General features: G+C 53.4%; 2 protein-coding genes across 2 annotated transcripts in view; both read right to left on the bottom strand.

Moving 5' to 3' along the window:
• HIVEP3 (HIVEP zinc finger 3) overlaps positions 1–23,807 on the bottom strand; it is a 462,911-nt gene that overhangs the window by 176,969 nt on the left and 262,135 nt on the right. The window lies entirely within an intron of this gene.
• Positions 12,894–23,807, bottom strand: part of LOC123925730 (glutathione S-transferase Mu 3-like) — a 116,438-nt gene continuing 105,524 nt past the window's right edge. The window contains exon 3 of the mRNA XM_045979212.1: positions 12,894–13,404. Coding sequence (XP_045835168.1) covers positions 12,996–13,404 — 409 coding nt within the window. The 3' untranslated portion in view covers positions 12,894–12,995. The remainder of the gene's footprint in view (positions 13,405–23,807) is intronic.

Genomic DNA, 23,807 nt, shown 5'->3' with positions numbered 1-23,807 from the left:
TCATTAATAGTGCTAATAGCAAATGTTTACATAACTCATATCCTGTGCCAGACACAGGTCTGAGGTTTTATCTATATCGATTCATTTAACACTGGCAGCGACACTATGAAGGATGTTCTACAATCATCTCCACTAGGCGGAAGAGGAAACCGAGGCACAGAGAGCTTGCGTAACTCGCCCAGGACTGCAATCACACTGCTCCCAGGCGCAGAGCTGGGACTGGAACCCAGGCAGTGGCTGCAAGTCTGTGTTCTAGCCTCACACTGTGCTGTGTCGTGGTGCACACATGTATATTCCTAACAGGTGACGCACTGGGCAGTATGGTGTGGGGGTGTGATTGACTCCACCAGGAGGAGGGGGTGTGGAAGTTTTCCAAAGGGAGAGACACTTGAACTGCACTCCCATCAATGAAGAAATGCCATCACCTCTGAAGCCAGCAGTGAACACAGCCCCAGCAACCCCTACCATCCCCATCCCCCTCTCCCGCCCCGCTCTGGTGCAGCTGGGTCTAGTCCTCGCTGCTGCAAGCTCCCAGGGATCTCCGTGAGCATCTCCTTTGTAGTGGGGACACAGTCCGCTTTGCCCCAGCTCCAGACTTGTCTCACCTCCCTCCAGAGCAGAGCCCTTGTCGCACCACGTGCTTCTGACTGGCCTGGGAGGTAGCTGGCGCTTGTGGAATATTTGTGGAATTGACATGGATTTCCCTTAGATGCTGGGGCTAGCCCTCACAGAATCAGGAGACTGGCAAAATAAATTTGGCCTGCTCTTTTCCCCTCCCTCCCTTCTCTCCTTTTTCCTTCCCCCTTCCTTTCACTTTCAACAGTTATTATTGCAAACGCATTGTATATAGTTGCTGGGATACAACAGGATGGCCACTATTCCGCAGTACTCACAGTGCAGTAGGGGAGAGAGACCAGCAAAAAGACAACGGCAGAGTGACAAGTCCTGGTTGGGGGGGTGAGTCCACAGGTGCAGAAACACATTGGACAGATGGCCTTGGGTGTGGAGGGGGCAGTCAAGGAAGGCCTCCCAGAAGTGGCATCTAAACTGCAACCCATGTATTGAGTAGGAATTAGTCTGTGTGTGTGTGTGTGTGTGTGTGTGTGTGTGTGTGTGTTTGTACACACATGCATACATATGTTTGCCACTTATGGGGAGGGAGGTTAACCCCAGAGCTTTCTAGGAAGAGGGAAGCACGTTTGCAAAGGCCCAGAGGCACAGGATTGCGCCACAGTCCAGAAGGTTCTAGCACAGAGGGCAAAGGGAGAGGAGAAAGAGCAGAACGAGATCCTGAGGATCCCTGCAAGTAACTCTAAAGGAATGTGGCAATTAACATTGGAGACCACAGGCAGCTAATAAAGGATTTTATGCAAAGGCTGATGTGACCTGATTTGTGTTTTTAAAAGACCCCCTGGTACGCTATGGGGAGGAGCCTGGAGGGGGGCGGGGGTGGCAGTTAGAAGCAGCTACAGGATCCAGGTAAGAGAGAGTGGTAAGCAGTGGTTAGCAGAGGAAGGGGACACACCTGACAGATCTCGAGTCAACAGGACTCCATTGCCTTGGGTGGGGTGGGGGACCTGTCAGAGATGAATCTCGAGTCTGGGGGATCCCAGCCCTTCCCAGGCCCCTCTTCTCTCCACCATCGTCTCCATCCTCATCCCACTGGCCCAGCTGGAAGCCAGGGAACTTGGGGGAGGGAGTTGACTCCATCAAACACTTCCAGCTCCATCCTGTGAACTGGGAGCAATCTTACCAGCAGACAGTGTGCCCACACCATAAAAATCATCACCCACACCCAGGTATATCCACCCCCCCCCAAAAAGATGCTCGCACATCTCACTTTATTGTCTGTGAGCCCTCAGCAGCAGTCAACCCGTGCCAGGTGCCAGGAGCTGAAGAAAAGCCAATGGGAGAAAAGCGTGAAAATGAGATCAATCCTAAGTAATAATTTTGTTCTTTACTACAAATTGGGAAGAGAGAGGTATCAATTTAGTTCAGCCATGGAAACCAAAACAGCACAACTTTCGGACAAGGGGAAAAGTGCTCCTCAAGGTTTCTCCTGGCCAAGGCTGGACAGCAATCTGATTAAGTCACACACGCACGAGAGTGAATGACCACAGAGGACCCCGACCCCTCCCAGAGCTACGAGGGGCTTGGCTCTAGAAACAGAGAGCAAGCAGCTTTCCCCACCGCCTTCGAACACCAGCATCTGCCTATGCACCCAGAGAACGCAGCCTTTGGTGTCTCCGGGGATCACAGCAGCCTTGGGGCTGCCTCGACATGCCAACTTCCATAAGTTGGCAGGGGTGGGTGGCATCCAGGTGTGTTCCCTTCTATCGCCATTCATGTCACCTTCCAAAGAAGCAAACCATTCAGACGGCTCTAACAGAAATCCATAGACAAGGGGGCTTATAAACCACCAAAAGTTATTTATCACAGTTCTGGAGGCTAGAAAGCCCAAGGTCAAGGCATCCATGGTTTCAGTGTCTGGTGACGACCTGCTTCCTCGTTCAGAGACGGCCATCTTCTTGCTCCATTCTCACATGGTGGGAGGGACAGGGACCTCTCTGGGTCTTTTCCAGGGGCGCCGATCTCATTCCCGAGGACTTTACCCTCACCACCTCATTGTCTCCCAAAGGCCCTACCTCCCAACACCATCACATTTGTTAAGTTCCAATGTACACATCTGGGGGGACAGTCAGTCTCTAACCCAAGCATAAAATTTAGGTAAAAAGTGTGCATACTCTGCAAATGCAGCTTTAAGATAAGTCTGTGTGCTCATTCCCGCCACAGTGACGCCCATGAACCGCCTCCGAGAGCAGCTGGTGAAGCCAGGTACCCTCGAGAGGAGACCGCTGTCACATGTAACGCCTACCACTATGCCAGGGTTGGATGGACTTTGTGAGTAGAAATGAGTGAGTAGAAATGTTTATGAAAGAACTCCATTCCACAGATGGGAAAACTGAGGACCAGCAAAAAGACTTGGCTCAGATCACACACCCGGGAGCTTCTTGAAAAACGTCTGGCCACACCTGCGCTACTTGATCCTTTGAGACAGATAATGAAGACCAGAGGCATCCAGCGCTGAGCTGACAGCAGGGTCTGAGAGCCGGTAATTGTGAAGGGGGGCGGAGTCTAGGCAGTGAGTTGTGCAGCTAAGGTGCGTCTGGTGCCCTGTAAAGAACTGGAGGTCAGAACTCCGGCCCCAGCAATCCCAGGCAAGTCACTCAACATCTCTGGTTTCAGTCAGCAAATCGACACTGGCCACAAAGGCTGGGTGACAAGGGATCACTCCAAAGTCCTTCTCCAGTTTAACAAATCCCTGTCTTTGATTATGGGTATGACCAATGGGTGACAAGGGAAAAGCAGAAATGACTATTTTTATCGGATCTGAGATACATATATATATATATATATATATATAATCCCTGGTGATTATTTGATTTTGTTTTATTTATTTATTTATTTTTTAAAAAATATTTTATTTATTTGACAGAGAGAAATCACCACTAGGCAGAGAGGCAGGCAGAGAGAGAGAGGAGGAAGCAGGCTCCCCGCGGAGCAGAGAGCCCAATGCGGGGCTCGATCCCAGGACTCTGGGATCATGACCTGAGCCGAAGGCAGAGGCTTTAACCCACTGAGCCACCCAGGTGCCCCTTGATTTTGTTTTATTCTACTTCTAAAGACACAGCTGCTGCAGGGACAAGGGGGTGGTGCTGGATTGGTGAGTCATTGGTCTGCACTGAGGTCACCCGTTGGGTCTTGTCTGAGGGTACCCGCCCCATCTCAGTTAGGACAGTGTGGCCCCCAGGCCTGGGCAGGGCTGGGGCAGGAGTCGGGCTGAAGCCAGCAGAAGCTAGTGAAGAACTCCAGGGGGACCCTCAGGCTGGGACAAAGAAGAGGATGGTCATCTCCCGCCTGTAGCCTCAAAATGACAGTCTCCAGGCCTTTCCCACTGACAATCCCACATCAACCCACGGAAAGGGTGGGCCAGCTACTTGTTGCCCTTAATTCACAGAGGAAGAAACTGAGGTTCAGAGCGATCAAATGACTTGTCCAAAGTCCCACAGCAAGTGGATGACAGAGACAGAAACAAAACCCAGGACTCAGTGTTTTCCACCCTTTGTAGGAAATAGCCAGCCCTAGGCAGGATGGGCCCATATAAAGGCATCTCCAGGCTATGAATAACATCCCTGGACGAAGAACGCTTCAAGAGGGGCAGAAATGCAGCTGGGCCTCAAAACTGGCCCCACCTATCCAGTCCATATCTCCCCGCCTCTGCCACCAACCTCTCCCAGTTACAGAACAAAGGGATGATGGTTCCTTACAAGGAAAAGCTATTGAGAGGCAAGAGAGCAGAGACATGGCTTCCTGATGAATTCTGCTACAGCTGGGGAGGGTTGCTGACCTTGCAGGGTTCTTGTGGGGCTGTCTGACCCAGCAGCAATAGGGGTCACTGAGAATCTTCCAGAAGCCCCCAGAGCCCAAACTATTATCTGTTGCTGATGGTACTGTTTCCTTCCAAACAGGATGGGTAGTGGCCTTGACCAAAGAACCATAGGACCCATAAATAAAGCTAATAAGCCAGCGTCTGTATGGAAACTGCATAAGAAGCCAGGGTCACCAGTCCTCAAAAGACACTAGCAGAGATCAGCAACCCCCAGAAACAGGCCTATTGTCCCCATGTTGCCCGTGAGGAGTGAGGGACTGAGAGACACAGCAAACCTGTCCCAGGGCCATTTTAAGATGCAGGTGCTGTTGCTTGTGGAGGCCTCGCCCATATTATATAAAACACATGTTGCTCTGAATGTTTTCTTTGGCTAAAAAAAACAAACAAACCCTGAATTTTTAAAATAATTTTGCTTTTGAAATTATTTGCAGTGAGTAACTCATAAGATTAACGATCAGCTCTGCCTTCTCAGCAAAATCATCGTCTCTAATCAGAAACCTTGGCAAGGCGCGGCACCGCAGCCCTCCAAAGAGAGGGCCGTTTTTATAAGTACGAAAGCAAACAATTAATCATGTTTGAATATATTAACTAAACATTCATTCTGATCAGCCGTTATCATGTTTTGGACCGCAAACTTTTTTTTTTTTTTCACGTCTCCAACATTTTTGTAGGCCCCGCGATGTTATCTGGGGAAATCAGGTCCCAGGGAGGGGGGTGGGGGAAGCTGGGATGGGAGCACAAGTGTTATTTCAAAACCAGGCTCTTTCTTGACCTGGGGCTGCCCCCAAGGGTCCAGGCTCCTCCTCTAAGTTAGAGTAGGGAGACAGCTAAGAGGAGGCCAGCAGACTACGGGGCTTGGAAGGGGGCTAGAAATGACATCCTTTGAGTGGCTGCTAAGAATGGCGGTGGGGTGGGCAGTGGGCAGAGTGGCTGAAAGGAGTCAAAAGGTACAAACTTCCAGTGAAAAAATAAAGAAGTCCTAAAATAAACACATGAATAAATAAGTCCGTCCTGGGGTTATAAATGTACAGCCCGGTGACTATAGTTAATAACACCATATTGTATATTTGAAAGCCACTGAGAGATGAGATCTTAAAAGTTCTCATCACGCACACAAAAATCTTTTTGAACTATGGGCAGTGACAGATGTTAACTAGACTTACCGCCGTGATCATTTCACTATATATAGAAACACTGAATCATGACGTTGTACACCTGAAACTCATACAAGGTTATATGTCGCTTATAAAAATTGTTTTAATTAACATTTTAATTTATTTTTAAATAAAATTTCAAATCCATAATAACGATTTATTTTAATCATGATTCATTTAGATTTAAAATTTTAATTAAAAAGACTCGTGGCTCTTTGGTCCTGAACAGGAATAGCGTTCATCACTGGCCCATTATGCACCTGCCTGTCGGAGTCCCACAGTTTCCTCTTCGGGGTACAGAGGGCACAGTGAGACATTTGGAGGTAAAGCAGGGGAACTGGGCTCTAGAGTCCAAGGTCTGAACCACTGTGGTGTACTGCGTCTCAGACAGGGGTGAGGGAGGCAGGCAAATCTGTAGGGACCTGGGGGCCGGTGGCAACATCTGGAACAAGGAGGGGAGAAGAGCGTGGTCTCTCCGCAGATGGCCAAAGGAGGAGGGTGGCAGGCAGGCAGGTCTTAGCCAGCCAGAAGGAAGAAGCTGCCAGCAAGCAGAATGTTCAGACAGCGGAGGGGCTGCCCTGGGAAGTCCCGAGCTTCTCGCCGCTGGCTGTCTGCAGGGCGGGAGGGAGGCCGGGTTGCTGGGCCTGGGGGTGGGGATTCCCGCTCTGGCTGGAGAGCCATACCAACTTAGAGGGTGCGAGCGGTCACGCTTTCTTCCTCTCTCAGACCTCTCCCGCGCAGGCCGGGATGCCTCTGGCCAGACATGGGTCCCAGTGAAGACGGACTGGGGCGGGGGGGTGAGGATGACCACAGATGGAGGAGACTGTACTCAGAGGCATTTCCTGGCGACACTGAACTGGTATTTATTGAATTTTCCTAAATACTAGTTATTTGAGCCTTACATGTGTCATCTCATTTTCCCCTCACATCCTCTGAGGTCAGTATTCTTACTCTCATTTCACAGATGAGGAGCCCAAGGCCCAGAGACACTACGCTGAGAGCCTGGGGATGGGTAACCTCTGCCTGGCCTCCTCAGGGGGATGTGAGAAGCACCTTCCCTCTCCCGCTGTGGGGGAAGGGGCAGGGAGTGGGGTGGGGGGGGTGGCCTCTCCCCATCCCCGACCCCCACCCCAGCTGGGAGCCTGAGGCTTAGGCAGGCCAGGTCGCTGGGGATCCCAAGGTTGTAGGAGGGAAATGGGGGCATGGAAAAGATGGGTGGGGGTGGTGTGGGGGAGACACTGAGAGGCGGAAATGAAAGTGACCTTGAAAAAAAGGAACGAGGGAAGAAAAGCAGAAACTAAAACAAGTGACAAAGAAAACGAGAGTGTCCAGAGGAAGTGGCCCAGGGGCGCGGCGCCGCTGGAGGAATCCCCCACAGTCTGGTATTTCCTCTCTTCTCAGAGACTGGGGGTGGGGGACCAGCTGACCATCTGCGCCACTCGTCACCTCGGGCCAGAGGCAGCCTGTTGGCTTTGGTAAGGAAGGCTTCCTCCTGCCAGCCCAGGGAAGGAGCATGACACAGAGCCCAGAGCCCTGGGCTGAAGGCTGGCTCCACCGGGACACTGATGAGACCTCCCTGGGCCTCAGTTTCCAGTGGCCTCTCTATAAGATGATTAAAACCATCCCAAGCCCATAATACTGCCAGGGGGGAACTTCCTGGGAGGCCCTCTCCTGTGCCTGGGGGAGCATGCAGGAAGTGAAGCCAGGTAGGGCCCAGAGCTGCAGGACACACATTGGACATTCCTGGTGGCACACACCCGGGGGAGCATCCAGTCTCATTACCCAAACATTAATCGGACTCTTACTGGTCCTCAGTCACTGTGCTCTGTTGGCCCTGGGAATAAAAGGCTGAAGAAGGGGCAATCTTAGGTATAATTACAGGCTTTGCAGACAGATTCCCAGCTCCTTATCCACCTCTCCCCCTTGGCTGGCTGTGTTACCTCAGTCAAATGACTTGACCTCTCTGAACACCCTTCTTCATCTGTAAGGCAGCAACGAGAATCATGCCTGCCCTCTAGGTTGTGAGGTTTCAGTGAGAGTGTGTGCATAAAACACCCAAATCCAGGGCCAGGCACACACCCATCAGACTCAGCCTGGGCAGTACCCAGCCCGCCAGAGAGCCAGACACTCTGCAGGGGTCTGAGCAGCACAGGACTGGCAGGAAGCACCAGGAGCCGGGGCACTTGGTACAGGGCAGGGATGTGGGACTGGCTCTGCCAAGGTGTCCAAACAGGTGGAGAGGACCAGGTTTGAAGGGTAGTCCAAAAGGAACAGCAGGTGCAAAGGCACAGAGGCAGGGCCGAGGGGGAAGTGTTCAGGCACTGGGGATGGAGGAGGCCATACTTGTCCTCGTCATAGGGCGAGGAGCCCTCTGACCCAAGGTGCCACCGACACTAGTCAGATGGGCCCTGAAGTGACAGTAGGCCTGACACTGGGGATGCTCTGTCAGCCTCTGACTGCAGGGCTGGTGCTTTCAGCTGACCTTTGCTTGGGCGGTGGCTGCCTCCAGATGGACTCGGGGAAACTCCCCCAGGGCATGGGCATGGCTCTCGTGAACTGGTCTAGCCTGGGACCCACAGCTGGAGTGAGGGCAGCTGCAGTGGGGAAGGTGTCCCCAAGCACAGGCTGGGGGCACAGGGAAGGGAAGGAGGGGGTTTCACAACCATGGGTTTGCTCGGAGCTGAGCCTCGTTTGCATAGAGGGCAGCTGCCGTTCCTGTACCTCACCTGTCTCCATGTGGCTGCAGAGCCAGTCCGTCCCAGCCCTCCACGCTGACCGGGGTTACCCAGGTGGCCTCAGCCACATGGCCCCCACTCAGCCATCCGGGGGCAAGCAGAAACCAGGCCACTCGTCCCATCACCCTCGGGGCTCCTGCTCACTTGCCCAAGCCTCAGTGTTTCCCTCTGTAAAATGGAGACCCTAACCCATAGCCACCTCTCAGGAGGCTGTGGGAATGAAATGAGATCCCAGAGGGGATGCACTTGGCAGAAAATCCACCAGGATTCTGGCTCTGTGACCTGAGACAACTCACTCCATTCTCTGTACATCAGCTTACTCATCTGTAAAATGGGGAAGAAACCGAGTGAGCACTGGCCCTTTGGGAAGAAAAGGCAGCTGACAAAACTCATTCTTATTACCCTCATCGGCCCTTTTCTATCTCCATGTATCAAGTGCTTCCCAGGACTCTTAATCCTCTGCCCAAACTTGCTGTTAGAAAAGGACTTGAAATCAATCATTTACCCTTTAGTCTGAATGAGCTGCCATTGACTTTGGAGCTGGAATATTCTCCAAGGAGTTCTAATCACTTCTCTCCAAACTCCTTACCCATATTACAGAAGGAGAAAGTGAGAAGAAGAGAGGGGAGAAGGGTCCTAACCGAGGCCATTAGCTCATAAGTAGCAGAGCTGGGCTTGACACCAGGGTCTCCTGAATGATATGGTCATTGGGGTATTACACCTACTGTCCCATTCCTTTCATGATTTCAAATCTAATCGACATCAGCCAGCCCAATATTTGATTCTGCATTGAAAGGTGCAACATTCTAGAGATGAAGAAAGAGAAGATGTGTTCTTGCATTTCACATGTAATTTTATGTTCCATCAACTTTCGGTCTCCCTCTCTCATCCACTACCTCTCTTGAACCTCACTAGCCTGGGGAGGGAGGCAGTGAAGCAGACAGGCAGAGATTTGTGCACCTGTTTTCCAGATGAGGACACTAAGGCCAAGAGAGGAAAAGTGACTGGGCCAAGGTCCTACAGCCAATCAGAGCTAAGCATTTTTAACATTAGACCATGCAACTACAGCGTCAGGGGCTTTCATCTTACTTTCTCACGGGGCCCCTTAGGAGACTAGGAAGGCCCTCTTCTGCCCAGAATTCCCCTCTGTCCACTTGCGGGTGGGGAGCCTGTCTAAAGCTTCAGAAGAGGCCTTAGGGAGACTCAGTGGGGAGCAGGGTGGGGAGTATAGGAGCCCAAGCCTGTGCCCCACCTCGCTGTGACCTTGAACAGGCTGCTTCCCTCCTCAAGCCTTGGCCCCCTTCTCAGCAGAGGTGACACATAAATGAGCCGACCCTTCAACCCTCTCCCCTCCCCGGGCTGAATGTGCCAGGCCTGCCCCAGTCCGGTGTCCCTGGTGTCAGGGCTGCCAGCTGCCCGCCGTTGTGGGTGCCCAGGACCTGGCGAGCCAGCCCCCACCCCGCCCCCTGTCAGCACTAACTCCCCGCACAGATCCGGGAGGGGGGCATCACTGAGCCACAGAGGGATACTCCCAATGCTGCAAACGAATGCATGGGGGACCCCAGGGCGGAACACATCCCAGTGCTTCTCTCCCGCTCTCCGTGTGTTAATAATGCATGGGCAGCCGGCGCAGGACCCATCACAGGCCTGAGGTCAGATGGCATTAGGAGGCCTCTAATGGTCCTGATGATCCGGGGAAGGCTCCCAAGTGGTCTGTGGGCAGCATGGGCGGGAAGCCAGGATTCCGGGCACTTAGACCCCACAGGTGGGAGGTTGCGGGGGGTGGGAGGAGGGGGTTGTAAGAGGACAGTTTCCTCAGACCAGAGCCCCATTCAGGGGATCTTATGGGTTCAGCAGAGGCCTCCTGCTGGGGGCTGGTGGGTCTGTGACAAGGAGCAAGGGCCCGGCCCCTACAGACAAGTTACAAAGAAAGTGGAGAGTCTTAGAACGCGGGGCAGAGGGGAGGCCTCTCAGAATCTCGCCTCCATGACAGTTCTGTCCAGGGTGCCCACACACATCGGGGACCGGGGCACTCACTACCTCTCAGAATGACCCAGAGTCCATCTTTAAAAAGGTGTGACTGGGGAAAACAGACGCAGTTGTACAAAGCAGAGAGGAAGCGCCGCTGAGTGCTGGGTGAGGAAGCCGGAGGAAGGAGCCGATGTGGGGGACAAGGGTCTTGAGTTCCCCTGACGAGGGTCCTCTTTGTCCTTGAGCAGCTCCAGGCCACCCACCTGGCCAGCTTTCCAATCTACCACAGGGACCAAACCCCCACCAGAAGCCCTGAGCCCCCCGGGGCCCGGGGAGCCCCTGTGAGTGAATGTTACAGCTCTGCCCTCAGCTATCAGGACAAAGATTGTCACTGCTGATGGCAGCCAGACTCCACACGCTTCTCCAGGGTTCTGGTCTGCAGGTGTCCACACCCTGGCTGGTCCTCCTGCTGTCCCGTGTACCGGATTCGATGTCGTGCAATGGTGGCGTGCCTTCCAAGCCTCAGGAAGAGAAAGACACAGGTTTCCCCCTTCCTCTCTCTTAGACCCTTCTCTCCCAGGGGACCCAACTGTCACACCCCAAGGACACTCGGGCAGCCTGAGCAGATACCCACGCCAGGAGGAACTGGGGTCCTGGCCAACAGCCCCCACTGGGACAGCAGGCATGGGAGAAGCAGAAGTGAGGCCTGGGCCCGGGGGCATAGAAGAGCAGGGCAAAGCTGCCTCGGGCGCGGTAGGTATGGAAAGGCCACACCAGCAACTGAGGACTGCTTGGCTTGGTCCCCAAGCTCACCCTCACCCCTGCCTGAGCCCTACCTCCCCATAAGGTGCCCGCAGTTTGCTCCTGCTGTGGTCCTTGTCTGGCTGCACGAGACCCCGGGCAGCTCTGCCCACTCACCAGCCCTCAGCACCTGGAGCAGGCAGCACCGTCCTCCAGGATGAGGCCTCCGGCTGGGGCCTCACTGCCCCTCCACTCAACTCCCAAGCCCGGCAAGTTACACGTTCCAGAGACCGCTCTTGTCCAGAGAGCCTGGGCTGGGATGAGATGGGGCCCAGGGTGGCCAGTGGGGCACAGGGCTTCCAGGCCTCCAGCCTCCACAGAAGGCCAGAGCACCCCTGGCCTGCCGAGCCCCCAGGGTCATGGCCACACAGCCCTGGGCCTGGGACAGAGCAGGGGTCCGATAACACGGCCCCAGAAGAAATGAACTGGCAGGGCAAAGCTCCATCCTGCAAACACAAAGCAGTTGGGAGCATTCTGGGAAGTCACACGGAGGAAACGGGGCAATGATTCTTCATGTTGGTCCCGGGTACTCCAAGGCTTTTCTGCCATCGCCCACAGGGACTGAGTGTTTTCCTGGCCTCCCTGGGTAATGGGCCACACAGAGTGGTGCTGAGACGAAGCGACAGGGGTGGGGGGCAAGGATGAGAACACAAGCTGAAGGAGAGCCAAGGACTGGGATGTCCTTCGATTCTGAAACCCCAGTGTTGACAACGGCCCGACGCCTGAGGACTAAATGGTAATTACTATAAAAAGCAAAGAGCTTGACAGTCAGAGCGGGGATTCTGCCTCTGGTCTTCCTCTGTGTCCCCCTCTGTCTCAGTCACAGCACAGGCCTTGGAGTTTGTGGACAGGGCCCTCAGCGGCCATCCAGCCTTCCCCATACCCACAAGGAAACTGAGGCCCAGAGAGGGCAGAGGCTCCCAGAGGTCAAGGAGACTTGGTGTACCATGAGTATCAGAAACCTGAGCTCCCCTCTGCTCCTCATCTCTAGGCAAACAGGGATCATCAGGCCAGGACCTGGGGATGCAGGATGACTTGGCCTCAGCCCCTGCTCTGGGGATAGGCCGGTGCCCAGAGAGGCCGGGTGCCCCGGGACAGTGCCTGCGGAGAGGGGCTGGGAAGGCTGCCTGAGGGGCAAGCCTGCACTGTCTGCGCAAGGAGCAGCGGAGTGCCACCAACCATGGCAGGGGGGCAGGGGGTGCTTCACGGACGACAGGGGTGGCAGAGGATGGAGGCAGGGCTCCCTAGCTCCTCACTTTGTCCCTCTATTGTCCTCTCAATGTGCCACACCAGCCACCGGGTAGTGCCCTCCGTAGGTCTCTCTAGTTCCCCAGGCTCACCCCGCTCCTGATCTCCTCTGGGTGCCCCTTTGCATCTGGACCCCAACCCCTCTCCCTCACTGTAGTAGGGCACATGGCTCTCCACAGCTGCCGGGCTCACCCCACACCACCCCCAGCTCACACTCCACCCCTGGCCCTCGTGCCTCCGGGCCTCGCAGCTGGCCGAGATGGAGTTTTGCTCCTGCCACCTGCTCTGAGCTCCCTTCTTCGTGTCCCAGTCCTGCCACAGCTACCACGCCACCCCTCGCTCATTTCCTTTGCAGATAAGGAGAAAGGCTGTGCCCGCCAGGCCCATGTGCGGCCCGTGGGGGATGTGGACAGCACCTTCGGCCACAGAGACTGTGGTATCAGAACTGAGGCTTATCAGCCACGTGGCCTTGGCCAGCCAGTGAACTTCTCTGGGCTTTAGTTTTTTTTGTTTGTTTGTTTGTTTGTTTGTTTGTTTTAGCCTAAATGCTATTTATTGAAAAGAGCGGAGAAGCGAGGGTACATGCTCCCTAGGGACAGGATGGAATAAAACAAGCAGTGCAAATCCATCTCCAGCTCAGCATATTCTCTTGTTGCCCCACTGGGCCATCTTGTTATTGATGGGCATCTTCAGGAAGCGGTCAGACTGCATGTAGTTAGCTATCTTCTCCAAAGTCTCAAAACGGCACATGAAAGCCTTCAGATTTGGAAATTCATCCAGGCACTTGGGCTCAAACATACGGTTCTGATCCAAGACATCATAGGTGAGGAAATCCACAAAGGTGAGCTTTTCTCCTGCAAACCATGAGAATTTCCCCAGGAACAAGGAGAACTGTTTCAATTGTCCAGGTAGCTGTTCCAAGTACTGAGGCTTCATTTTTTCAAGGTCAGGGCTGTAGCACAGCCGGATCAGCTGCATGCGGAAATCCATTACTTGGTTCTCCACGATGTCCACTCGAATCTTTTCTTCTTCAGTATCGTCTGGGCTTTAGTTTTTTGTTGCAAAATGGAGCGATGACACCTTCCTCATAGGTGGGATTAATGAGCTGGCTGGCACATGCAGGGAACAGCCTTTGGCTCAGAGAAGGCGAAGGATAAACATTCGTTCCACGAATGTGCAGAGTGGGCTGTTGGCAGATGCTGCAAGCCATCCCCTCCTGCGCTCGGGGCCAGGGCTGGTGTGGGACACAGCCAGTGGCCCTGACCACTCTGACCGCTGACCACCTCTTGCCACTAACAGGTGCTCAGGAGGGATTATGGGCCGTGTCTGGGACTCAGAAAGCCTCCGTGGGCAAGCACGGGGAGGGCAGCCTGAGAAGGAGGAGGCAGAAAGCAAGGGGCCAGGAGGAGGCAGGAGAAGAGAGCAGGCCAGAGGGTGGTGGGCAGGGGGTGGGGTGAACAGGAGGGAGCCTAACGAGAGACACTTAGGAACAGAAGCCATGGCGTCTGGTCCCCCTGGACTGGGAGAGGGATGGAGAGTGGGGAGAAGAATAGAGGATAATATCCACTGACCAGGTGCCTGCTGATGTCACTGGCTGAGACAGAGAGGAAAAGCCACTGGAGGGCTGTGGCCTGTAACAATGATGAAATGATGCAACTGGTTTTTGGAGTGTTAAGAGGGTGTTTATAGGGCATTAGGGGCAAGTTATTATGGGGATGATGTCTGTGGTGCCAAAGACATCCACCACCCTGCTCCAACAGCCCTCGGAAATCACTGGCCAGCACCAGGACCTCTTCCAAACGGCCTAGGTGCCCGACACACTTAAACCTCCGCGAGCCCTTTGCAGAAAGTGCTACTGTTATCTCCACGTGACAGATAGGAAACCTGAGGCCCAGAGGGTGACACCATCTTGCCCCAGAAGTTATCGACAAAGCGGAAACTGAGTTAGCCTCCCATCATTTCTATCGAACAGCTACTGCATGGGACATGCTCTCCTATTTTCAGGCACTGAGTGTGTGATGTGTAAATGCTGTGACGGCGGCCAGGATGCCGATGCTGAAGACGGCGGGGAAGACAGAGCCGACGGGGATGCGGCTGAGGATTTGGGTCTCAAATATGTGGGATCCATCTGGCCACGTGGGGAGGAGGGGGTGGGAGTCCCCTCACTGAGGAAGCTGAGCGGCGGCGAGGAGGGAGCTGATGGCCTCGTGAGATGCTGAGCCCAGGTCCCCCGGCCGGCCTCCTCTGGCTCGTGGGCCACTGGAAAGTAGGACCTCCCAGCCCGACTCACGCCCCTTCCCCCAGAGAGCAACCTGCCACCACTCTGCCCTTCTAGCTTCAGGAGGAGGGAGGTGGGCCCACGGCTCACCCAACTCCTTCTCCGCCAGGGGCTAGTGGGCTGGGGCTCTCTTTCTAACCCCGTAATTTAGGATCCAGACATGGCCAGAGGACTGAACCCATCACTCCTCCTCCAACGCTAGGAGAGCTCCATGACAGGCGGATGGAGGAAGTCTGTGTGCTCCCTGCCACCCACCTGCCATCCAAATTCACCGCCAGACAAAGCCTTCTCTTTGTCTGGGCGCCTCCCTCCCTCCCTGCCATTCAAACGCTGAGAGATTTCATTTCCAGTAAGTGGAGGCTAGAGAGAGAAGCAAGCAAGCAGGAGAGGGGAAAAAAAAAAAAAAAAAAACCATAGAAGGGGGGGGGAGGTGGGTAGAAGGCAACAGCCCTGAATCAGGGCCAAGACTTAGCCCCATTGTCCAAGTGACAACTCATTAAAACAATGATTTGTCGGCTATGCGGGGGAGACAGCTGCCTCTGAAGAGCCACCTTTCCTGTTCAATGAGGCAGCAGCAGCAGCCAGCGCCCGCCCAGCGTGTCTGGGAGGTCCCAGTTTTCACAACAGCCCTCGCGGCTCCCACTTAGGGGGCAATCTGGGCGTTCCAAAGCTCTGATGCCACCAGGCTTAGAAGCAAGCGGTGCCCCGGCTTCAGGTCTCCACAGCAGCCGTTTCGTGGAAACGGACAAGATCTGCTCTCCATCCCCCACTGGGTCCCCACCCCCTGCCATTGTGGTGTCCCCAGAGCCCCTCCCTCCTGTACAACCTCAAAGGGTACATCTCCTGCAGATGAGATGATGAGCCAAGCTCTGTTGGCAAACAGCCAAGGCTTGGAACCCCCGGAAGGGGTGCGATGGGCCAAGCGAGGGTGGGGTCCTGGGGATGGCAAGGCTCCCTGGCTTCAGGAGGAGGGAGGTGGGCCCACGGCTCACCCAACTCCTTCTCCGCCAGAGAAACAGGGCTACCACAGGGGACCCCGTCTCTCTGGACCCCGGCTCTCTCAACTCTGAAAGAAGCAAGCTGAACTGCATCCCACCCTTCCAGGCCCCAGACACGCTGTGAGCGTTTCCTATGGGCAGAGGCTGTATTAGGAATGGGGGCATGGATTTTTAGCTTCCTCCCAGCAAACATTCCTTGACTTTGAGACCCTGTGCTGGGTGCCCAGAGGGTAAGACGCAGGATTGGGGTGTCATATGGGTCTCCGGAAGCCAGGAAGGAAGTGCTGAAGGACCAGAGGAATTCTGGCTCTTTCAACACTATGCTCTGCGGAGAGGCTGGTGTGGAGGCTGAGGCCCTCTATTCCCAGGGCTGACGCCCCCAGGCTCCGGCCACGAAGGGAGGCCTTTTCTATCCTTTCCTTTATCCAGTGGGAAAAACGGCCCCTGGTTCTCACTCACCAGTCGGGAAGGAGAGAGGCCACTTAGGAACACAGACTCTGGGCTCTGACTGGCCTGGGTTTGAAGCCTGGTTGAGCCACTTACAAGCCAGGTAGCCTCACACAAGCTGCTTAATTGGTTCTGTCCGCTTTCCTCACCTGCAAAGTGGGGTGAGCAGCAACTACGGGCGGGGTTCTCTGGAGAACAGAGATACCGTCTGTACACAGCGTCAGAGGCCTAGGATGGCGCCTTGGCCTACACTCCAGCCATTTCCACTGCCTGCAAGGCACCCTGTAGTCCCATTTTCCTTGGGTGATCCTAGTGTCTTTCATACCTCAGATGAGCCCCCAGTCCCTGCCATGAAGGGTCCTTGACTCTCTAAGCCTGGCACCTCAATGTCCCCAGATAGCTGGTGACATAGTCCGTGTTGGACTTCGTGTCCCAGGCTACAGCAGGCCCACTGAGTCATCTGTTGTCTCACTAGCCTCCAAGTACCTTAAAAATATCTTGTTTACAGCAGCTCACTTGCTTTGGCATCTCTGGTTTACAGACGAAGAAAGAGAGGCTCTGAGGAGATAAATGACTTGCCAAGGTCACATGGCCAATTAAACAGAAGGTGGGGTGTGAGCTCAGCCCAGCCTTTCTGTGGAACAAATGCATTTTAATAAAGGGCTGGCCATGCCTTAACCCAAAGCCTCAGTGACCAGGAGACTCTCAGGCTGCAAACAGTACTGGGGAAGGAAATATTTTTGGAAAAGGAGCTTTTTAAGGGGAAGTGGCTTACAGATTTTTGAAGTTCTGTGGTCCTAAGATATAGCACGGGTCTTTCACCTGTCCTGGCATGTCCCTCATGTCAGGTCCCGTGCTGGGATCTCTCCCACCCCTGCTTTTTTCTGTGTCACTGTGACCCCATGAGGAAGGATCCAGGTCTGCACCCATGTCTGCAAAGGACTGGGAATCTCAGGCATGTGATTTACCCACGGCCACAGCTGATAATACAGAGACTCAAATTTAGCATAGAGAGAGGGTCCTCTTCCGTCCTGCTCTGGTCCTGGCCTGGGTCACCTGCTCCCAATGGAAGGATGACCAATTTGGAGCAGGCCTGCCCCAGGCCTTTGGACCAGGAAGGAGGGACCAGGAAGGGTACGCACTGCAGACAGGTGCAGGACAGGAGAAGGGCCTTGCAACACTGTTATGGTGTCCCCAGAGACCTACAAATGCACTGCGTGGCCTCGCAGACCTCGGCCAAGCATCAGGTACATGGAAATCATAGCCCTCAGGAATCACTCATGCCCAGGTTCTCAGCCCAGGTGGGGACCTTGGCATTGCACCGGGGGTACAAGGCACATCTCAGAGCATCAAGTTTACTGGGAGATTTAGGGAAAAAAAAATAATTAGCACAATTTTAAAATGAACCCTGATAAAATCATGGGGAAGAATATAAACTGTCGGGGCGCCTGGGTGGCTCAGTGGGTTAAAGCCTCTGCCTTCAGCTCGGATCATCATCTCAGGGTCCTGGGATTGAGCCTTGCATCGGGCTCTCTGCTCAGCAGGGAGCCTGCTTCCTCTCTGTCTGCCTGTCTCTCTGCCTACCTGTGATCTCTGCCTGTCAAATAAATAAATAAAATCTTAAAAAAGAAAAAGAATATAAACTGTCATGAGAATGTTTAAGGAGAAACACAAAACTCCCGAGAAATTCATGTAGCCCTCTCCGTGGAAAGGCTTGAGAAACACTGAGCTAGTCTAATATTCACACGAGACAGAAACTGGAGCCTGAGACATCAGGTGACTGGCTCAAGGTCACACAGCCGGGCAGCTCCCGACACTTGGGTGAGGACCTCGATGAGTAGCACCAAAAAGCCCAGGCTGAAATCAGCGGCTTTGTGGTCAGAGGATCCTGGGTTCCAGTGAAGGTCTGCTACCCACACACTGCCCGGCCGGGGATGGTCCACTCACTTCCCTGTGCCTCGGTTTCCTGACCAATAAAGTGGGCCAACCATCTTGGCAGAATGTGAGCCGGTGCTGGAAGCGTTCATGGGCACATCGCCCTGCCCCCTCTGTCCCTAGGCACAGAGTCAAGACACCCGTGAGCAGAAAACTCCCACATCAGCACTCACGCTCCCAAGAGGGTGGATTCCAACATCATTTCTCTGTTTGCAGCAGACCTCGGTGCCATTCAACCACAACATTTCACACGGTTCCCCAAATACACTGTCCGTATGGTGATATTGTGCTTGGAATGATCTCCTTGCCACCGGAAGCCCAAATTCCCTCAGCCGCCCACTGCTCCTTATAGAGGGAACGGGGATGTCTGCAAACAGAACCCAAATAGCGGCCCCATGGGGCAATACCCGAGGAGCCCTCCCTGCCCCTGCCCCTGCCCAGCCACAGCCAGCCGGGGCTTTCCGGGCAGCCTGGAGAGGGATTGCGACATCTGGAGCTGGAGATCACATGCACAGAGCAGCCAGCGGCAACTGGGAGCTCCAGGAAGCCAGGCAGTTTCAGAGAAGCCCTTGGAGTCGGGGGAGCACTTTGGCAGGAGCCAAGTGAGGTCAGAGAGCTCTGTTGTCCTAGGGTGGTAGTGGCCCAGAGAAGGAAGCCTGGTCCCCGTGGGCCATTTGGAAGCAAGCATGTGACAGTGTGATCCTAGTGACCACCCACAGAGCGCTGGGCACAGGAACTCTTCAGATGAGAACACCAAGGCCCAGGAGGGTGAGTAAAGTGCCCTCAGTAGTCACCCAGCTCACAAGAGAGTTGGGGTTCCCCCCACCCCCATCTGCCTCCTCTTGGAAGGAAGTCTGAGCTTCTTTATACCTCTCCCCACAACTGTACCCAAATCCGCTCGAGAGTTACAAAGCACTTCTCAACCACAGACTTGCAATATTACCTCATATGCTCACAGATGACCCTGGAGAGGCAGACAGGCCAATCATGCCCACTCTCCAGATGAGAAAAACTGAGGAGGTTCTCAGAGACCACAGTACATGCTTAATGCCAAGGTCAAGTCCAGGTTCTCAAGTCCACCTCCCCAGGTTGCTTCAGGCAAGGGAGCACTGGCAATGACATGGGGCAGCAACAATGGATTCCCATACCACCGCAGCTCACATGCTTCCAGAGTGTTCTTCACAGCCACCCCAGCCTCCAGTTGTTGACAGTCCTTCCTCCCACCCCAAACCGCAGGGTAAGCCCATCCTCATTCTAGAGGTGACAAAAGGGGACCAGGGAGTTAACATAACTCACCTAAGGTCATACAGCTAAGAAGTGGCAGGTCCATAACTCAAAACTAGGTCCTCCGCTTCCCCTGGGCTCTGTCTATCGACTCACACAGCCAGCCAGTAGAAAGGATGAAGACAGGGGCCCCCGAATAGTGCAGCCCCATGGCCCTCAGCTTCTGCCTCCAAGACCATCCAGAAAGCAGTGACTGCAAGAGCTCTAGGGGTGGGCAGCCAGGGAGCTGAGGGGCGTACTCAGTGGGGCAGAACTTGGGGAGCTCAGCAAAGTTCTGGAATGACACTGCCTACTTCTCTCTCCAGTCCTGGCAGGATGAGCCCATGACAGCATGTTTGGGTGCACACTGTGGTGGAGAAGAGGGGGAAAACAAACATGTACAGAGAGCCTGGTTCTGAGGGAAGCGTTCTTTTTATTCGTTTTTTGATTCTACAAAGATTAATAAACACGCCCTCGTCACACAGGTCTGGGCCAGGAGCACTTGCGTTTCCTCCTTCATTGGTTCCTACACCCAACACTTGGGAAGCCCACACTCTGTGCCCAATGCCACGCAGATGCTGAGCAAGCAGACGGGCAGAAGGAACCGGGACCTGAGCACTGCACGAGGAGTCCACAGTCCTGGGCATCAGCCCTGGCTAGTCCATTTGTTCCCAGTTGTGTGACCAGGTAAACTTTATGGCCTCATGAGGTCCTAGTCTCTGCATCTCTGAGGCTTCTGGTGGGTCCACTTTCAGAGGCCACTTGTCACGACTGTGGTGTGACTCCAAGAAGTACCCTTGCTGAGGCAGCCAGGTCCACAGGAAAGCAGAAGGGAGTGGGAGCAGCTGGCGAAGGCTCAGTTCCCCTGCACCTGCCTGGCTGGAGGCTGGCTCTTTGCTTTGCTCTCATCAGACTCACTCAACCAGGGAGGGGAGGGAAGGGAAGACAGGAGCCAATTCCTGGGCACCTACCCCGTGCCAGCCTTGGCCAAGAGTATCACATACAGTTTCTTGTCTAATTTCTAAGTAACCCTGTGAGACAAAAACTGAGGCTTGGAGAGGCAAAGTGATCTGCCCCAGATCACACAGCTGGGACAGGGAGGAGCTGCAGTAGGGACAAAGCCTGTAATGAAAGAGAGCAAGCCATCTCTTCTCTTTCCCTCTTCCTTGTCCCCCTAATAATCCTCCCCCTCCTCCCCACAGCTAAGATGTGGTAGACAGACATGGAGGAGAATGGAACAACCAGAGGCAGGAGAAGGGGAACCCACCTGTTTCCCCACCCCTGCATTCTCCAGCACATTCTGGGTCCTGGGCTATCTTTCTACAGTGGGAGGTTGCTCATTCCACACCCTCAACCCACCCCCCCTCACGTTCCTACCCACCCTTACCTCAGTGACTAACTGGCCCCGCTGCTGACCAAGCCACCCTCCCTGGGCTCTCCAGCAGAAACAAACCCGGGCTCCTTCCTCTGTAATCTTCACTCCTATCTCCTTGACCTGGGGTCTCTTGTCAAGCCCTTCATCGCACCTTGAGAGAACCCACAACATAAGTGAGTCACACTGAGACTACAGCCCCTCAGAACTACTTTCCTGTGTGTGCTGGGGGAGGAGATGGGGTTGTTGAAATGACAGCCCTGGTTTTGATTTCCAGCTCAGTCACTAACTCCATTGTTCTGCCTTCCTGACTTGTCAAATGAAAACTAAAAGCCATAATGTCTGTTGATATGCCGGACACATCAAAGGTGCTCTACTAGCTAAAATATACCGTGAGGACTGAGGATCCAGGCATTTGTTTACGGTAGTGAGCCAAAAAAATGAAAGAAAATCCTATCCTTATTCTCGACTTGATTTGAGTAAAGATAAACAAAAAACAAACAAAAAAAGAATTGATCTTGACTGGTAATTTAGCCCTTAATTCTATACATTCTTAATTTGGTCCCTGACTATATCTGGCCTCTGCAATCAGAAGTTCCATATGGGGCACCAAACTTCATCTGTCCAGTCAGCCAGCCAGCCATCCAACCATCCATCCATCCATCCATCCCTCCCTCCCTCCATCCATCCATCCACCTAGCCATCCATCCATCCATCCATCCATCCATCCATCCATCCACCCATCCATCCTCCCATCCATCCATCCATCCATCCACCCATCCATCCTCCCATCCATCCATCCATCCATCCATCCATCCATCCATCCATCCATCTGTTTGAATACCTACTATAGACCAAACAAGAAGTCTCTAAACGTCAATGTCAAAGGTCCACATACCCACTGCTGTCAGCTTGGACCTATACCACAGGCAACCAACAGTTGCTTTTCCACTGGTTGGATATGCAGAGAGAAAGAGCTCTGCCCTCCATGAAAGAGTGGTTTTCATGACATCATGGCAAAGGGTTTCACTAAAGGCTGTATCACTTATGTGTGCGCACACACACTGCCCTCCCCGTTTTAATGGTGTGTCCAGACTGCTTCTGTGCAAAGCACTGGGGTAGGGGTGAGGGCCGTGCAGTTGATTCTTGTTATGCTCTCTGTTCTCTTTGTTGGGTCAGTAGGATGTTTTACACAGAGGAAACATTTCCTCTCTCTATCATATCATCTTGATTTATTTTCAGCCCAGAATCTCTAGCTGCCTAGAGTTCCTAGTTACTGTACTTGCTTGAGAGACTACAGGGTAGAAGAGTGAAGAGTCAGGCTCATCAGAGTCCCTGAAGCCAAGCTCCTGGGGTTCAAATCCATCACTCCAACTGTGTGACCTTGAAGAAGTTGCCGAACATCTCTGTGGCTCAACTTCACTATTGTAAAATGGGGATTTGTAGCAGAACCAATTTCATGAGCTGTTGTGAGGATTAAATGACATCATGGCAGGTTTCTAATGGGGAAGATAGTACCACATCCTGATGGGGCATTTTTAACTGTGAGCGGATATTTGGGGGTGTGCCAGTGACTGGGAAAGGCCACGGGGATGGGTCCCACTGATAGTAGGGTACAGAAACCAGAGATAGTAAGTCTTGCAACATGCTATACATCCTGACTCTCAGAATGTATCCCTACACAAGAACTCTGTATGAGAAGGGCCTCATCAGGGCCTGGCACATGGTGGTGTCCCCCATAAATGAGCTGTGACTTGTTTACTGTCCCTGGCCATGTGAGCTCCATAAGAGCAGGGAAGGACCTTGCCTGTCTTGTTCAGTGCTGCCAAATATCCAGCACCTAGGACAGGGCCCAACACATGGCAGGCACTGGCTGAATGGACCAATGAATGAATCAATGGTATGTGTTGAATCCATGATTGGTGAGTAGGCGTTTGGTGAAACACACCAATTTCTATTATAACCAGTGTTTTCTGAGCAGCTCCATACCACAGGATAAGGGAAGAGGCTGTGGGAACAGGGACCCCTCCCTGCATGTCCAGTTCCATCCTTCCTGAGCCTACTGGAGATCACCTCTAGGGGCTCATAGCTGTCCTTAACTGGTAAATACTATCTACTTATAAAGGTTTTTCTCTTCTCCCCTTCCAGAATGTCAGGCTCTCTGTGTTCCTGGAAACAGGGGGCTCTGGCCCTCAGCAGGGCTTGGCAGATACCTGAAGGGTGGCATTCCCCCACTCTTCTTTGCATGTATGCAATCAGGCACCTTCATGTGAATGGGGACATAGCTGATCAAGCTGAGAGTTTGGGAAATGAAAGGGAAAGAGGTGAAGGGAGGGACTTCCTGAATGTTCCAAGCAAGAATGGATTAACCAGAAAACTCCATTCCGACTCTTGTCAAACATTTTCCTACCCTTGGTCTCCTCTCCTCCTTGGTAACACATAGAATCCTTCTGGACTTTTGAAATTAGGTCACTGAACATTTGCTAAGTGCCTACTGCATGCAGGGGAAGAATGAATCAGAATGAATCAGACCCGGTCCCTGATACTGGGGGCTCCAGTCTTTGGGGAGATAACCATGTACCAAGTAAGACCATGATCTTGGTATGCTGACCAGAAGGCAGGATGCAGAATCTTCAGGAGACCATGTCAAATGTAGCTGAGTTCCTGGCACTCTTTAGAAGCTATGTTTTGAGGGTTAAATACCCCAAAGGAGCTTATGTTCTTGAATTTAGCTGGGTTTTCCTGTTTGTTTGGTTTTCTGTTTGTTTGTTTGCCTGCAAATTCTGTTTAATAGACGGTCAGTAAGATTCTGGTTAAACCTGGTTTCCTAGAGTGTGCTCCTTCAAGGAGTGAAGAGAAGTGGAGTTTACATTCTAACACATACATAGCTAACCCGTCAGGGGCAGCCAAGTGCTGAAGCAAGCCAAGATTTGGAGGACGATGGGATGAAAGGCGGGGTGCAGGTGGGCTGGGTCTCTCTGATCAGGTGCCATGAGGGAAGCAAAGGAGCCAGCAATGTGGGTCTCAGAAGAGCTTCAACATCAGCTAGAATCTCATGAATCATGGCTCTGGAAGGTGGTGAGTACTGGACAAAAGCTGGGGCCCCAGCACCACCAAAGGAGAAAGATGCTCTCTTTTCATTAGTTTCTCCTCTC

The sequence above is a fragment of the Meles meles genome, chromosome 1 (assembly GCF_922984935.1).
Source record: "Meles meles chromosome 1, mMelMel3.1 paternal haplotype, whole genome shotgun sequence".
NCBI lineage: Eukaryota > Metazoa > Chordata > Mammalia > Carnivora > Mustelidae > Meles > Meles meles.
This window is presented reverse-complemented; position numbering and strand designations above follow the sequence as displayed.